General features: G+C 42.9%; 1 protein-coding gene across 2 annotated transcripts in view; it reads right to left on the reverse strand.

The window, feature by feature from the left end:
- Positions 1–17640, reverse strand: part of ift172 (intraflagellar transport 172) — a 29996-nt gene that overhangs the window by 2922 nt on the left and 9434 nt on the right. For both annotated transcript variants that reach the window (XR_011038918.1, XM_068342089.1), the window contains exons 16-41: positions 17430–17597; positions 14623–14759; positions 14079–14186; positions 13082–13166; positions 12583–12675; positions 11956–12033; positions 11401–11649; positions 10736–10814; positions 10439–10559; positions 9927–10071; positions 8047–8136; positions 7736–7833; positions 7403–7538; positions 7122–7238; positions 6427–6569; positions 6214–6307; positions 5800–5864; positions 4280–4460; positions 4033–4142; positions 3167–3296; positions 1502–1600; positions 1261–1370; positions 824–887; positions 588–674; positions 357–473; positions 52–156 (exon numbers count right to left, since the gene is read on the reverse strand). Coding sequence is in view for 1 of the 2 variants with exons in the window: in XM_068342089.1 (XP_068198190.1) it covers positions 52–156; positions 357–473; positions 588–674; positions 824–887; positions 1261–1370; positions 1502–1600; positions 3167–3296; positions 4033–4142; positions 4280–4460; positions 5800–5864; positions 6214–6307; positions 6427–6569; positions 7122–7238; positions 7403–7538; positions 7736–7833; positions 8047–8136; positions 9927–10071; positions 10439–10559; positions 10736–10814; positions 11401–11649; positions 11956–12033; positions 12583–12675; positions 13082–13166; positions 14079–14186; positions 14623–14759; positions 17430–17597 (3009 nt within the window). In the remaining variant the exon portion in view is untranslated. The remainder of the gene's footprint in view (positions 1–51; positions 157–356; positions 474–587; positions 675–823; positions 888–1260; positions 1371–1501; positions 1601–3166; positions 3297–4032; positions 4143–4279; positions 4461–5799; positions 5865–6213; positions 6308–6426; positions 6570–7121; positions 7239–7402; positions 7539–7735; positions 7834–8046; positions 8137–9926; positions 10072–10438; positions 10560–10735; positions 10815–11400; positions 11650–11955; positions 12034–12582; positions 12676–13081; positions 13167–14078; positions 14187–14622; positions 14760–17429; positions 17598–17640) is intronic.

A 17640-nucleotide genomic window follows, 5' to 3' on the forward strand; every position in this document is an offset into this window, starting at 1 on the left:
AGAAAACAGGGAACAAATTGGTTTGAAACTCTCTAAGCTGTTTTTATTCACCAGCTGCAGTAGGAAATCCCGCAGGTCGGCCCACATCCGGTAGGAGTCGGGTTTGTCAGGCAGGACCACCAGATCCCCAAACAGACGCCTGTAGATGTCAAAGCTCTGGGGGTAAAACGGTTCCTGGTTAGTTCCACCTTTAAACACGCCGCCGTCGCTCCAGTAGGTGTGAAAAGAGACCCGGTGACCCGATGAGGTGTTGGTGACGTCCTTACGTCACACACGGGTGTGACAGAGACTTGATAAGGTGCACCCTGAAGGCTTTGGTTTGGTTTCCCCTGGAGGGGTGAAGGAGAACGGGGTACCTGGGGGGCAGCTGGGGCTCCGTGCTGCACGAAGAGCTGCAGAGCTTTATGAGGCTCCTGCTTCTGGATGAGGTGAGCGGCGCACATCAACACGTACTTCTGGAGGACTTTATAGTTCTGATGAAAGACAAACTAATGCTGAGCAGGAACTCTCTGGTTTTTGTGGTGAATACTTTATATATGTCTGTAAAACAACTGTCCAGTAATTAAATATTGATGACACATTAGTACCTGTTTGGATGCTGTGTCGATACATTTGTCCCACTGGCCTCTCTCTGCATACATGTCCAGAGCAGCGATGATGTCCACGTTCACCAGCTGCTCACACACGTTTAGAAAGACGAGAGTTTCACTTTCATGGAAAGGGAATTCTTTAAATTGAAACTATTTGGAGAGATAACTGTCTGACACACACACACACGCACACACACACACACACACACACACACACACACACTTTAACTCACCGCGTCTGCGTTGCCTTGTCTCTGCAGGTGCTCTTTGTAAAGCTGCTCCACGTAGTTGGTGTAGCTGATTAGAGGAACGACACGAGGCTCAAATACGAGACATCTAGTCTGGTGTTAGAACACGTTCAACAACGTACACATGAACTGCTTCTGACGGGGGGGTTAGGCCACATTCTGTTCGGTCTTGTTTTGAAATCCGAGTAGAAAAAATGTTTCAGTCGTCCATTCTGAATTTAAAGATTCATTGGTGTCGCTCTTGTCAATTACAGGAGGTTGTTCAGCATCTCCACAGGTTTGTGTTTCGATTGTTTAAGTGCTGTTCTTTAAATCAGCTGATTTGTCTCCAGTAACAGCTGGGTGTGTGTGTGTGTGTGTGTGTGTGTGTGTGTGTGTGTGTGTGTGTGTGTGTGTGTGTGTGTGTGTGTGTGTTGTTGAACCTCTGTTCCAGGCTGCTGGCGATGCTCTTGGCGTGTTTCCACTCCCCGGCCTCAATGAAGACGTCGATCGCTTCCTTGTAGAGGTCCACGTATAGATAGAGCTCAGCAGCCTGAAACACAGCACCAGGCTGAAACGGCTAGTCGTGTGTGTGTGTGTGTGTGTGTGTGTGTGTGTGTGTGTGTGTGTGTGTGTGTGTGTGTGTGTGTCTGTGCGTGCACGTGTGTGTGTGTGTAAACTTACAGCCTTGTAGTTGCCAAGCTGCCTGAGTCTCGGTGCGACCACCTTGATCACCTCCAAAGATTCATCCTCACTGAGGAACTTAATGGACATTTCTGCAGCCTGGATAAACAACAACAACAACAACAACACACAAGTAAACAAACAAACAAACAAACAAACCAATGTCAGGTCCACAATAAGTTCCAAAGGAAACAAGGTAGTCACGGACCTCAACATCCCACGACACCCATGAATTCAAAATGTACCCTGAGCTACTGTCATAAGGGTCGCAGCAATGAATGACTGATGTGTACCTAAAAAGGTATAAAAGTGAAAATTTGACCTTGACCTAGTTTTTCAAGGTCAGGGTTGTGATCTAATTTTCATATATAACGCTTTTTGTTTCGTCTTTCTTTCTTATCCGGTTCCTGCGATACGTAAACAAAAATGTACAAAAGTTGAAATTTGACCTTGACCTAGTTTTCTAAAGGTCAAGGTCATCATCTCATTCTCATCCCTTTGCTGCCTGAGTCATGTGCTTTTTGTTTCATCTTTCTAACTGAACGGTTGTGAAGGTATTTGGTGGACGGACAGACGGACGGACGGACACACTGACACTACAACACATCACCGCTTCACGGGACGTAACGCTACATACATTCTATTACAGTTCTCGTTAACACTGTTTGAGGACAGCTGCTGTTATATTTATTAAACTCTAAAATCATTAGTGTCATCATCATCATCATCATCATCATTTCAATGATTATTCTCATTCTCATTTAATTATCATTATTAAACGGAAGTTTTTCTTTGTAATATTTGACAATAAATCACATTTGTTTGAACAGAAACCCAACATCTGACTGTCTGACTGACTGGTGGGGGCCCATTAATCCAGCGCTGCTCCAGAAGCATCATCTGAGAACACATCAGACGTCCGCTCACGTTTCTCCTCTCTGAACCAGATGGGGGGGTCTGCGGCGGTCTGCCGGTCCAGAGACGTCTGTCCGTCAGCAACGCTTTCCTTTCAGACCGCAGCAGCATTCAGGCTCTCGACAGGAAGCTGCGCATCGATTCCGTTGCCTCTCTGACCTTTCCTCCAACACCACCAGGAGACCAAATGTTCAATTCTCAAACAACAGGACACTACCCGTCTCTCCTCCTCTCTCTCCGGCTAATCAAACTCCCAACAGGGAAAAAGTCTATTGATATCTGAGACCCGGTGACCTTTGTCTTTTGGGACAGCAACCAACCAATGATCTCATCTCCATGGCGCTCCAATCAATACCAAACAATACTGAAATCCACCGAGGCCAGTGATCCAGTGACCCCTCGCCTCGTGAAAATATTCCCTACCAAAACATGTCCATTACAGCTCACTGGGACATTTTCAGATTCCCTTTTCGTCTGACCAGCAGTCCTTAAACCAGAGACGCACCAGAGAGACGATGGTTACGAGGATTAAAGTGGGATTCATCTACTCTATCATTCATGGATTAAACATTAGCATTGTCTGCTAATTTAAAAATGTGTGTCATGAGGTGACTTATCTGATGACTCGTCCATAGACCGTCAGCCCCAGGTTGGGAACCCCCATCTAGTTGATTGTCGTGTTTCATTTTCAGGTCTATATAACGATAGGCTGCATTTCATTTCCGTGCCTGATTTGAACCCGTCTTTCACCTTAATCCAGCACTTCATCATCTGGTCGGTGTCGGAGTCGTCCTTCACCTTCAGGTAACATTCCACCGCCTTCAGGTACTCCCGTGACTGCTCCCAGTCTCTGGCCTGCTGCAGGAGAACGTGAACATCACTGAAACGACAGAAGAAGAAGGAAACACAAGTCTGTCAAACACACTGAACACACACAACCACAGATTAACCCCATCTGGGCCGATCGGGACGAAAACGTTCAATGAGCTTCGTGCAGTCCTGTCTGACATCCTTCACCATCCAGGAATTTCCTCACTATGAGAACGTCTGACTGACAGGAAGCGTGTCCACAGCTCATCCCGTCTGATCATCAGGCTTTTTATTTCTCCTCCTCTTTCTGGTTCTTACTATTTTTCACTGCTTTTATTTTTCATGAATATTAAAGTCACGATTCTCCTAAGACGTGGAACGCCACGCATTCCTCATGAGCCTGAGATGTAAACTCTGCAGGAATAATTTAGTGTTTTCTCACTTTTAGCCTCTCACCCGTTAGCTTCTATTGGTGACTTTGATGTTTTCTTCCTCAAGTCATTAAAGAGGCAGAAGCGACGGGAGGAGGAGACGAGCTGCACGCTGCTAATGAGCTCTTCCTTGTTGGTAGTTTTCAATTTGAGATAAAACTCGAGCTGTGTTTTAATAAAGCATCAAACTGACTCTTTGTGCATAGATAATCCTGGTGGGTGAACGGCTGTTTCCTCTGGCCTTTAAAGGGGATTCTTCATTCACAAAAACAAAACAGGTCATCACAACCTTAAAGAAAATGATGTCCTGTGGATAAAAAGGAATGTACGTGTACAAACTCCATCTACACGCGTGTGCTTTCATGTCGGTCTTACTCCTCTCCCTTCTTGGACGTCTCCTTCTCATATTGCTTCTGCAGTGCAGACAGCTTGTTGGGTAGATACGCCTTACACGCCCGCATGGCTTCAACCCACATTCCTGCATTCTAGTAAACACAAAAAGCACAGAATTAATGAAGAGAATTTTGAATAATGCAGCAATTTATGTTTGTTAAACTGTATGATTGAAAAGAAGTTTCAGTCAAGTTAAGTTTTATTTGCTCTGGTGTGGCTCTAGGGTCACCTTGTAATACTGGACAACCAGAGCAGGGCTCTGGGCCTGGAGAAGCAGCCCTTCAGCCTTCTGGAAATCTTTCTGTTCGAAGCAGAGCTTGGCTTGTTCCACCAGAACCTCCGGCAGACTGTCTGGATCGTGGCCCGCAGCCACCCGCTGCGCACCGGCCCAGTCCTGGTTGTGGACATACCTGGAACCAGTTCACACACACACACACACACACACACACACACACACACACACACACAAACACACACACGTCCAAAAAAGTATTATAAAAACAGATTTTAGAAGTAGCTTAAAATCTATGTATGGAAATGTACTATAAAAGTTTACTTTCATTCTTATTAAAATTAACTGAAATCAAAGGACTAGAGCTTTAGCGTGCTGCTTGGCGTTTACTGCAGCCTGTGTGCCGTCACGTACAGCGGTACCTCTACTGACGAACGCCTCTACATACGAAATGTTCTACTTACGAAACGCCTCAATAGGAGAATATTACCTCTAGTAACAAAAGAAATTTCAATTTACGAAAGGTAAAAATACAGTACGGGCTGATACTCGCAGCTCCCACAGGTTCCTGAACGCAACATTCTCATAGCTGCTCTGCCATTGGCTATTACCTAGCATCCTGGCATCCCATTGGCTCAGAGGGACCTCTGTGTGGAGCTAGATAGGTGTCTATGCAGCGTCCTCGTCATTCGGCCCTCGACCCGTGAGGTGTTCTGATAGTTTTACATAAATATATTAACTTTTAGAGTATTCACTATGGACCCCAAGAAAGTGACGGAGAAAAGAGGAAAAGAAAAGACGGAGAAAAGAGTTTTTTTGTCCGTACAAACAAAGCAAGAGATGATAGAAAAGCCTGAAAAAGGGATGCGTTTGGTTGATCTCTCCAAAGAATATGGCCGTAATGCATCTACAATCACCACGTTATTAAAACTAAAGGAAGTTTAAGGAGTTTAAGGCGTCGCGTGGGTGGTTGGAGAAGTTCAGAAGGAGGACTGGAATTCACTCTGTTGTTCATGGGGGGGCAAGAGGGCATGAACCAAAGAGGGCAAAAAACAATGAGGACAGCAGTTAAAAGGTTAATGACCATCATTATTATTCTTTACTCTATTCTTTGTTTTTTACGTTATGCACAACTCTCATTGTGTAATAATCTAGTCGTAACATGTATTTGTTACATGTTTTGATGCATTTTTATGCTTTATAAAACATATATGTCTGAATTTTGGGGGCTTGGAACGGATTAGGGTATTTGCTTGGAAAACGCGTCTCTACTTACGTAATTTCTTCCAGAACCAGTTAATTTGGTAAGTAGAGGTACCGCTGTAGAGGAATCAATACTCTTACGTCATTAAAATGCAACTTATACTTTGTATAGGTTGCATTTCTCAGCAATCTATACAAGGTAGTGAGCCTCACATCGGGGAATGACATTTATTGAAAATACTTAAATATTATTATTAACTGCTTAACTGACTGTCATCCAATAAAAGCACTCCTGATGCGCTAACAGCACTCACATGGACACGGCTTCATTAGGTTTTCCTGCTTTGATGAAAAGATTCTCAGCCTCAGCAAACTCGCCCTGGAAGATGAAGCAGCCACAGAACAACCAGATGAGAGTTTTGACTTTTTTATTTCTAGTCAGGAAAAACGGAGTAAAATAATCTCGGTTGGCAGCGCTGTCGCCTCACAACAAGAAGGTTCTAGGTTTGAGTCGTTTCTGTGCGGAGTTTTGACCCGCAAGGTGGAAAGGAGGTTGAAGATGGATGGATGGATGGATGGATGGATGGATGGATGGATGGATGGATGACCTTCATGCAAGTATAGAGACTACTTTTATTAAGCCTGTTGTTTTGGAATGACACGGTGGAACGCTATGGACAGTGTTAGGCTCCGGTATGACAGATGAATGCAGCACTGGGACAGATTACCTCATTCCTCAGGTACAAGGCGTGCTCCAAGTGGACTTCAGGAACCTTCTCCTTACATAGAGAACGAGCCAAATCATAGGCAAACTCAAATTGGCTGGGAAGAAGAATAAGAAAATAAGTCAGATACAATAATACAGAAACAGACTGATGAACAATTATTCACTCTGAAGAATAAAGAATAAATAAAAGAATAAATGCTGTGATTCAACTCACCATTTGTCAAAACACAGCTCGATGCTGTATTCCACAAGACCGTACTTGTTGATCAGCTTGACGGCGGCCTCTCCTCCCAGGCTCCGGGCCCACATGAAGACCACATCCTTGTGAACATCTCCCTCACCGTGATTCTTAGCCACCTGACACACAAAACACACACATGAGGGTATTTAGATCGCTAACGTTCCCTTACTACACATCATCCCCCCCAAATAGATTAATGCTATCAAGTTGGACTGCCGGTAGCAATAAACACTTGCAGCAGGGAGGCAAACATATACAGTATTGTCCACACTATAAGGTGCACCTAAAAAACTTTAGTTTTCTCTGAAAATCACAGTGCTCCATATTATATATATAAAATATACATAATATCTATAATACATATAATATATATATTTAAATATACATATATATATTAGATATTATTTTTTATTATTATTTTTTTAAATCCATCGATATATTTATTTATTTATTTTTTAAATGGGCCATTCATTGAAAGTGCGCCTTAGAGAAAATACTGTACTAACACCACGGCCATAAGGACTCATCTGACAGCACTTCTTTCTATTCAGCGTGTAGTTGTCTGACAGCCCCACGCTGGTTTATTTACTAGTGATCATGAACACATTCAGACACTAGAGTAGTAAAAACTAACATCAGTGGGATTAGATTAACAAGACCACACCCACCCGGTACGACTCCTCCCACATGCCGTTGCTCTTGTACATCTGGACAGCAGCCCCCCACTCCCCAGCCTTCAGGAAGTAGAACTCTGCCTCAGCAAACTTTGATTCATTCTGCAGCATCTATGAGAGAGAGAATGCAGGTATGAGCGTACTGCAGCATTCAGAACCCCCCCGGTGGGTGAAGGATGACATCATCTAATGGGACTTTAGCTTCAGCTGCTCCTATCCACATTATCTATCATCCAGCTGCTCTACAGTATTGATCACAGTGATTGGTTAATAACCTCTGCCATGTTCTGGTAGGTCTCCATCAGCAGGTCGGGGTAATATTTAGCCACCACACGACACGCGTCATCAAACATCCAGTTCTTCTTGTACATGATGATGGCGTGGTCAGCTTCCTTCACTGTGACAAAGAGCCTACACACACACACACACAAACACACACACACACACGCGTTACAGTTCAGACTTTTAAATAACAGTTCATTACCATTCATATCACTTTTCTTGCTGTATTTGGGCTGGATGATGAAGTGAAAACACATCCATGCCCGTGTTCTTCTCGTGCGCGTCTGAGGCGACAGATTCCTGTGGATGAAGTGATTTCTATTTACCGCTCAGCTTCCTTAAACTTTCCATCTCTCTCCAGCTCTCGAGCTTTATTGATGTACAGATCCTTAATTTCCTCTTCAGTCATACACTTCACTGCCAACTGCAAAAAAAACAATACATGAATTTGTTTTATAGCTAGACCATCATCAGGGCCCACAAAAACATCTCATAAGTGTCCTCCATCTATTACAGTTGACTAGTGTGGTTAAATGTGTTGTTCCATTTTACAAGCAGCATTTTAGCCTAATTAGTAGAAGGTTTATGTGGATCTGACTAAATTGTGGTCCTCTGTGTGGACTGTCTCACTACTGACCTTGTAGGCTTCCTCCCAGCGTCCTGCTGCGGTGTACATCTCCACAGCATCTTCCACCTTATCTCCTTTCACAAACAGCTGCTTGGCCAACTACAAAAACAAGACACACAGACTGCAACATCCCGCGACACCCCTGAATTCAACGTTTTACCCTGACCTACACATTTTTTTTGCCTCTGGCTTCCTGAAAATGTTGTTTTTAGTTTTGTGATTATACCCCATCAGGCTTCAGAGACGTGTACCTGAAAAGGTATCAGGAACCACAGGCGAGTAACGAATCCACGATAGAGCGACAAACTATTTATCTTATTATTTACGGTAATTTAAACGTTTCTGAACCCCCCCCCCCGCTGACATTAAACCACCTTCTATCTGTATGACCTTTAAAACACTCTGACAGACTGTCTGAAACACTTTTGTGTCTCACCGAAGTCCGAGACTCACGGAACGGAGAACACTTCTGGATGCCGTCAGCCAATAGAATGCGCGTACGGTATCACGTGACCTGGTTTTCTCAAGGTCAAGGTCATCATCTCATCTTCACCCCCTCTCCTGCCTGAGTCATGTGCTTTTGGTTCCATCTTTCTATCTGAACGGTTGTGGAGACGTTTGGTGGACGGACACTGACGTTACAACACATCACCGCTTTGACGCGGGATGTCACAAACACTGAACAAACCGAAAGATTTGTAGAAAACTCCCGTTTAGCACTGCGCTCTAACGCCGGCATCGGTGCAAATGTTCATCGTTCATCTTTTCTGATTAGCATTTTAGGGTTTAGTCAATCTTCCCTTCTAATAACTTTCCTGTGTGACTCACCTTCATTGTCTGAGTTTACACTAAATTATACTTTAGCGCAACTTCCACCAGTTGAAAAGCTTGTTATCTTAATTGCTTTCTGAGAATATGCCCATAGAGCAAACAGACTGAAACGGCCTGCTATTTTCAGCGGCTGGCAGTCGGAGGAGGCTGTTTGGCTCCGCTGAGCTCATCGGAAACAGGAGAGCACGCTGTGCTTCACCGTCATCATCACCGCTCTTCCTCCCTCCTGTTAGTATTTATACCGGATTTCTCTTCTCTTTTAAAACAGTCAAGCATTTCAGCACCTAATATAGCAACCGTCCAACTTGTCGTTACTGCCAGGGCACCCTCGAGCAAACACAGTCCACACCGCTCCATGGAGACTCAAATTAGTTCTGTAGGTGTGTGTGTGTGTGTGTGTGTGTGTGTGTGTGTGTGTGTGTGTGTGTGTGTGTGTGTGTGTGTGTGTGTGTGTGTGTGTGTGTGTGTGTGTGTGTGTGTGTGTGTGTGTGTGTGTGTGTATGTGTATGTGTGTGTGTGTGTCAGAAGCGACTCCATATATCCCAGAGTGACGGCTAGAAATTAAACGCCTGCAGCAATTTGTCACTTTTCCCTCAGGCTGCCTCCCTCTCACTGTCCGGTGTGGCGTTCAGTGAGCGTAGGAAATGTCACGTGTTCACCGAACCACAAAGTCCCATGTACATGTTAACAGCCACAGTATTTCTATGAACTATCAGAGACTCAACAAAGTTCAAATTAGTTCACCGTCTACAGAGGACAAACAGAAAAAAATGTTTGGAGCATGTTCTGAAATGTGTTTCTGGTCACATGACCTTCATCAATTGAATTTACACTCCATTCTTAGCCCCGTTTTGTCTCTACCTGTACCTGAGAAAAATCTCTGGCTGATGCTGATGCTGATGTGATCACTCCAACGACCCAAACACCTCTGAGAGCCAAAATAACTGCAGCAACACACTCAGCTCATGTGTTCTGATTAAACAACATCACAGGAACACAGAACGTGTGAGTCATAGGTCAACCGTCTGAACCCCCCCTCACCCCTTCTCCTGTGTTACCTCATATTCCTGCAGGGAGGCGTAATGTTTCGCTATGATCACGTAGTATTTTCCGAACGCTGGATCTTCTTGGACGTTCAGGATGTGGATCGCCTTCTTCCACTGACAGTCGGCGATGGCCGCCTGCACGGCTTTAACCGAGCAGCTTGAGGAAGAGAAAAAAGAACAGAATCATTTGATTTTTCTGTGAAACATCGATTTGAGTAGATAAAAAATTCAAATCAGATCAACTTTGGTTTCGATTTAAGTGAAACCAAATTATTTTGTTGGCACTGAAGCACAGACTGAACATTTTCTGAAAGATGAGAAGCAGCGTCTTTGCTTGGGTGAAGGATTTCATCTTCCCAGAGACAAAACTGGGTTTGAGATAGTTTTCCAACATGAAAAAAATAAAAATGTGATGCTGACAAGTTTTGGAATTGATTATAACATTTACAGATCTGTTATCTCTCATAACGGTGGTTCAAAAATCATGGTTTTTGTGTCATCTTTCTTCTGCTACCTTTACCCACCCTGCTTCAATGAAGTGGTTGATGGCGGCGTCCAACCGTTTCTGCTCTACCAGGTAGTCCCCCCAGGCCTCCTCCAGTTTCACCACCTGGGTAGGTGAGGTGTGGCGGGCCAGCTCCACCGCTACGGGAAGAAGAGAGCAGAAAGTAGGACCTCCTGCCCACCTGACCTGAGTCGCTACGGCGTGTCATCCTTTTAGATGAACACTCATATTTGTTTGGCAAAGTTTTTTATGCTGGATGCCCTTCTTGCATTATAAAGACGGGGGCTGTAGTTCATCTCCTCCACACGGGACTGACCTTTCCCGTAGGCGTCTCCTTTGCAGTAGCACTGCAAAGCTTTCGCGCTGTGTCCCATCTTTTCATACAAATCTCCTGCCTGTTCAGACAACACAGGAAATACCCATTTTTAAAGTCACGTTCATTTCCTAACCAAGTCCAATGTGATCACTCAGACTACCAGGGTGGCAGTCATGTAATATATGTCCTGTGAAGGCTTTAATCTGCCCTTTATATTTTCTATTTAATCAAACGGATTGTTGAGTATCTTTCAATGAGCCAAGTCCTTCAAGAGTCAGACCTTATCTGGACTTAAACTCCTGTCACTGACAGAGACACAAACCCAGTCTAAAACTTTCCAGAACATTGAAGTTTGTTGTGCTAATAGATTAATGGAAGGGATGTTCCAGCCATGATAAATGGGTGCAACGTATTTCATCTAGAAGCCAAGCCTCGCTTCACAGTGGAAAGTTTTCCTCAGCAAATCTAAATTAATTCAGTGGCTTTTCTAACTTGTGAACAACAACAGTAGAGAAACAGTGACGGAAACAAAAAACACAGACAAATAAAAGCTAGATAAAGTAGAGACTGAATATAACACGGTGTCTCTGTTCAGACCTCAGTCAGTCAGGAACCCGGTTAGGTAGCAGACAGGAGCCACTGCTATGAAACCATCCTTCACTCACTCGTTCATAAAACTCTCCCTTGATGAGGGACGCCACGATGCGGCGGACCGCCTCGCTATCGTTGAGGACGTCCGGCTGGCCGAGGGCCAGTCGGGCGGCTTTAGCCGGCAGGCCGGCCTTCAGGTAGAGGTTGACGCCGCCCAGGAAGTCTCCCTGCGCCTCCTTCACTTCGCCGGCCTTATCGTGCTGACCCGTGTCCGTCAGCCACCTGTAGTACTTCTGACGCAGGCTTTCCAGCTCTGGGTGGCCCTACAGGGGTGAACGGGGTGTGTTAGGTGTGGGTTCAGATCAAGAGCTCCAAGAATAATAACCTGACAGAACATTGACCAGAAAATATGGGATCCGAGTTTGAAAAGGTCCCATTGATGATCCATAAGGTAAATCATTTACTTCTGTGTCACCGATTGACAGCCGACTGTATTTTTCATGATGAAGCTCATGAGCGTTCACTATTCACGCTCGACTAAATGACTTCACCACCGAAAATATTACAGAGGCAAGCAGCAAGAACAAAATGTCCCTGAGGGAAGAATGCATAAATTTCGTTATCATTACCTTGGCTTCAGCCAGAGCGATGCATTCCTCCCACATGTGGAGCCCCTGGTACATCTCAAAAGCCTTATCAATGCAATTCTGCAGAAACGAGAGCAACACAGCCCATGAAACCACCACAAACCACACTCGGGTTGTCTGGGCGACAGTCGACCATCGTCATCATCACTCAGTTCCTTCATTAGCATAAACTGGCTGGACAGAATTCAGCGTTAGTTGGATCCATGAATTTATTTATAGAGGTGTTGTTGCTGTAGTTCGGGCTTCTACAGCTACTGAAGCGAGGCAGTGGCGCCACGCTCTGACTTCAGAGCTCTCCATATGTTAAAGTCAGAGCAAACCTTCCGATATGAATATATATAAATGTTTTAAAGGCAGCGTGTCTTTCTGTCTGCAGTCTCTGATAGATTATCTGCCCAACAACACTAAATAATCTGAATGTGTATAAAAAAGAGGGACAAATCTTAATGAACTGATTACAGTATTTTCTGCCCTATAAGGCGCACCTAAAAGCCTTTCCTTTTCTTATGAAAAAGTTTCGAAGATGCCATTCATTGAATGTGCGCCTTATAGTGCAGTAAATACAATATAAGTGTAATATTTGCTGACTCGTGGTTAGATGACACCAACCTGCTCCAAGTAGATCATTTCTGCCAGTTTGAAGTTCTTTTCCAACATGGCCATGCGGGCTTGGACCTCAAAATAATCTGTTCCTGTTCCACCCTGGTCAGACGAAACACACCCAGTAAATCTCACACACACACACACACACACACACACACACACACACACACACACACACACACACACACACACACACACACACACACACACACTCTCTCCTCTGTGAACTCTTCACTGATTGGACGTGTGGTAAATGTGTCATCTGGATATGTTCTCTCGAATTAGTACAAATGTTTGATTCCCTAACTATAAAGAGATCATTGATATCTAATGAAAAGTAACTGGGACGGAGTCCAGCCGAGTTTTGTCTTCAGTCTTTCCCATTTTCCATTTGATGAAGGATAAATACTTCAATAAATCAGGGTAATTTAAGTATTTCAGCATCGTCCACCAGTAGATGCTACCAGTGTGTACACGCAGTGCTGTGTCCTACATATGTGCTCACTGTTTCCTGTGAAACCTTGTCTGCAATCTCATTGGTCGTGTGGAGGAAGTACATGGTTGCAAAGTCACCCAGTGCAGCGCAGCACCTGCAAGCAGGAAATAAAAAGAAACCAAGTGAGAACAAGAAGAACCACATTCAATACCATCAAGTTTGAATGTCACCCCAAAAAATGAGTTTTTAATGAACTGAGATAAATTAAAGCCTGTGTCTGACTTTTTGTCTAACTAGCCCTTGGATACGTTACAGTCTGAGAAATAAAAAGGCCAATTCTAGCATTTGGCCACTTTATTGCCAACTCTCTCTGAACGGTTGCATCAGATTAATGAACGAGTCATGAAAGAATAAAGTTCTCCTTCTCACTACCCTCCTTCATTAACTTTACCCACTCCAGACAAAACTGGTTGGTTTTTTTTGCCCATTTTCATGATGTATGCAAATCAAGCCGCTGCTTAATGAACAGCATGTGCATTATTAATGACAGAGCATCCAGATCTGAAAAGTTTCTCAAAACAGAGAGAAAAGAAGTTTAGAGAGAAAGAAATATTTTTTATTTTTTAACATTACGTAATAATAATCGCTTAGACACAAAATCCAAAAGAGATTCACACAAAGAGGATTTTCAATAGTACTGAGCTTTGTCTGAACAAAGAAACATCTAACCTTTTAACATTTATCAAACTAAAAACAGACAAAATTAAGAAAAAGAGAGAAAGAGAGAGAGGAAACACTGAGGATGGAAAATACAACAAACCTGCCTCTGATGATTAATGAAGTCAGAGGCAGAGACATGGAGGGACACGGTGGTCTGCTCTCCCTCTGTGTGTGTGTGTGTGTGTGTGTGTGTGTGTGTGTGTGTGTGTGTGTGTGTGTGTGTGTGTGTGTGTGTGTGTGTGTGTGTGTGTGTGTGTGTGTGTGTGTGTGTGTGTGTGTGTGTGTGTGTGTGTGTGTGTGTGTGTGTGTGTGTGTGTGCGTGTGCGTGTGTGCCGGTGCTGCTGACCGCTCTGCGATGTGCAGCTGCCGGGCCCCTAGGGCCCTCTTGTAGAGCATCCTCCACATGGCTTCAGTCTCCTCTGACATCTCCAGGGTCTCCAGGAAGGCGGTGGCTCTGCAGACCAATCACACGCGTTTCCCACATTCCTTCATATTTTAGCAACAGACCCCATTCCTGGAATCTGAGAAGCATCTGCTAATGAGCGCCCCGGCTACCGACGCTGGTGCTGTTAGCTTCTAGGTGTGTAGCATCTCCTGAATGCCTGCATACATGTGGCAGAACTTTAATGACTAACACTTCCTGTTACTTATTTAAGCTATTTAAGCATTCTTTTGATTACAAAGAAGACTTTTACTTCATTCAGAGTCGTTGCAGGAAACTGAATTCCAAGTGTATCATCCTGTATTTACTGTATAAGTTTATCTTCTCCTAAGTACAGCTCACCAAACTCTGAGCTGGTGAGGAGGGATGAAACGCTGAACACATCCCAGGTTCGATGTCAAGCAGAGCGTCAGACGTCTGATCTGTTCCGTCACACGCTCAGACGTACCTGTTGTAGTCCTCGTCGTAAACGGCCGTACCAAACTCGATGAGGCCTTCGTCCAGCGTGTACAACACGGTCTTGACGTCCTCCTTCACCACCACATTGGTCTTCCCTTCTGCTCTCTCCAGATTCACAACGTCTCCCTGGAAAAACACAAGTGAGAACAGCTCGAGTAGGAGGTCAGCATGGACTCACATAACCTGTAGGCTGGTTTTTACATAAGGTAGGAGTACAGTGCTGTTACTCACACAGTCAGAAGAAATTTTCAGTCAAAGCTCTACTATCTGGCTTTAATGATTACGTTCCTCGTTTGATCACTTCAGTTTTATTTTATTTTATTTGTCTGTTTTTCTCCTTCTGTTTTACTGTTTTTTGTTTGTATGTTTTTATTTCATCTTTCTATGACTACGCAGTACAAATGATTGATTTACTTCTGTATATATTATCAGCAAGTATTTTGTAATGAGTAAGTTTGAGAGTATGGGGGTAGGAGTTTAACAAGTTTACACTTCTTCCTACTCCTTTTCGGATAGCGTCCACACCATTCTGGTGTATTTGTTACTGTCTGTTATTTTTACTTCGTTTTGTTATTCGAAATGAACTCATTCATTCATTCACTTTAAAGTAGAGCTAGGGTTGGGATACATCTTGTCTCAGTTTGCTCACTAGAGCAGTGTTCTCTAGTGTTCACTAGTGTTCACTAGTGTTCTCTAGTGTTCTCTAGTGTTCACTAGTGTTCTCTAGTGTTCTCTAGTGTTCACTAGTGTTCTCTAGTGTTCTCTAGTGTTCACTAGTGTTCTCGTTGGCGTGCGTCCTGACCGTCTACGACGCCCCAGCAGACGACACGCCGTCAGCTGGTCTAACACGCTGCGGTGAGAGAGGAGTTAGTTCCACCCTCCAGAGTCTCCTGACCGTCACAGCGCGCTGACATGTCTGCTGATGTGATTAAGCGCTATGCAAATGTTGATTGATGTTGTATAAAGGTTGATTGATTGATTGATCGATCGAATGATTATCACCCTGCTTCGAAAAAGATGGACATAAAAAACAGTTAATGAAGAAAAAGAGACAGATATTACTACAGATATTACTACAGATATTACTACAGATATTACTACATACATTACTACAGATTTTCCTACAGATATTACTACAGGTATTACTATAGATATTACTACAGATGTTACTACAGGTATTACTACAGATATTACTACAGATATTACTACAGATATTACTACAGATATTACTACAGGTATTATTACAGATATTACTACAGATATTACTACAGATATTACTACAGGTATTACTACAGATATTACTACAGGTGTTACTACAGATTTTCCTACAGATATTACTACAGATATTACTGCAGGTATTACTACAGATATTACTACAGGTATTACTACAGATTTTCCTACAGATATTACTACAGATATTACTACAGGTATTACTACAGATATTACTACAGGTATTACTACAGATTTTCCTACAGATTTTCCTACAGATATTACTACAGATATTACTACAGGTATTACTACAGATATTACTACAGGTATTACTACAGATTTTCCTACAGATATTACTACAGATATTACTACAGATATTCCTACAGATATTACTACAGATATTCCTACAGATATTACTACAGATATTACTACAGATATTACTACAGGTATTACTACAGGTATTACTACAGATTTTCCTACAGATATTACTAAAGGTATTACTACAGATATTACTACAGATATTACTACAGATATTACTACCGATATTACTACAGGTATTACTACAGGTATTACTACAGATTTTCCTACAGATATTACTACAGATATTACTGCAGGTATTACTACAGATATTACTACAGGTATTACTACAGATTTTCCTACAGATATTACTACAGATATTACTACAGATATTCCTACAGATATTACTACAGGTATTACTACAGATATTACTACAGATATTACTACAGATATTCCTACAGATATTACTACAGATATTCCTAGAGATATTACAACAGATATTACTGAAATCTGTGTGGATTGGTTCTCTCAGCTTGATGTAGTGTCCACAGGAGAATACTATATTTGAATTAAAGGCAAATAAAACTACTGAGAGAAAATCAAAAGTAAAAAAAAACAAACTATTACATCTTTCTTTATTTCTAAAACAGTTTTGTTTAAATTAGTTAGATAGATAGATAGATAGATAGATAGATAGATAGATAGATAGATAGATAGATAGATAGATAGATAGATAGATAGATAGATAGATAGATAGATAGATAGATAGATAGATAGATAGTTTAATGATCCCAAGGGAAATTACTACCAGGCTTTAATTTTTTGATAAAACTAAGAAATAATTTTACTCTTTTTTTCTTTTTACATAAACAGTTATGAGGTGATTATTGATAAAAACATTAAAATGAACAGTTTGTTTGGTTTTTATATTGTACTACTGGCAAAAAACTCAATCCTTGCGTACGCTTCTACCGTATATTGTTATTACTTTTGGGATGCATAAACGTCATGTTGGGATGCACACATTTTCCTTGAAGCGCATCCCAGGGATGCACTACTTTCTGGAGGTAAGATGAACTCTCCTAGAGTCCCACCTGACTCCATGAATTAGCGGTAAATTCTCACCAAATCCAGCGTCATCACTGTCGTCACATAAAAGATGAGTCCTGTTCATTTCTAAAATCCTACCACACATAAAAAAACTTCAGCTGTAACCTGACCTGAAGCCTGACAGCCCTGGTTTGTGTTCCAAACTAATACAAGCTGATAATTTAACAAAACCAGTTGGACCTTGATTGGGAACATGGTGACCGTCTCTGGGCTGTCGATGCTGTACAGGACACACAGGTTCCCTCTGTTCTGGGCCACCACCACGTCGCTGCCGGGCACCCACTGGACGTAGGAGCAGACGCTCAGGATCGTCGATTTCCCCCCCGTCGCTATGTCGTACAGATGGAGCTGAGGGGCAAAAAGTTATGATATGAATCCATCGGTTTCATCA

Source organism: Antennarius striatus, chromosome 19 (genome assembly GCF_040054535.1).
Source record: "Antennarius striatus isolate MH-2024 chromosome 19, ASM4005453v1, whole genome shotgun sequence".
Taxonomy (NCBI): domain Eukaryota; kingdom Metazoa; phylum Chordata; class Actinopteri; order Lophiiformes; family Antennariidae; genus Antennarius; species Antennarius striatus.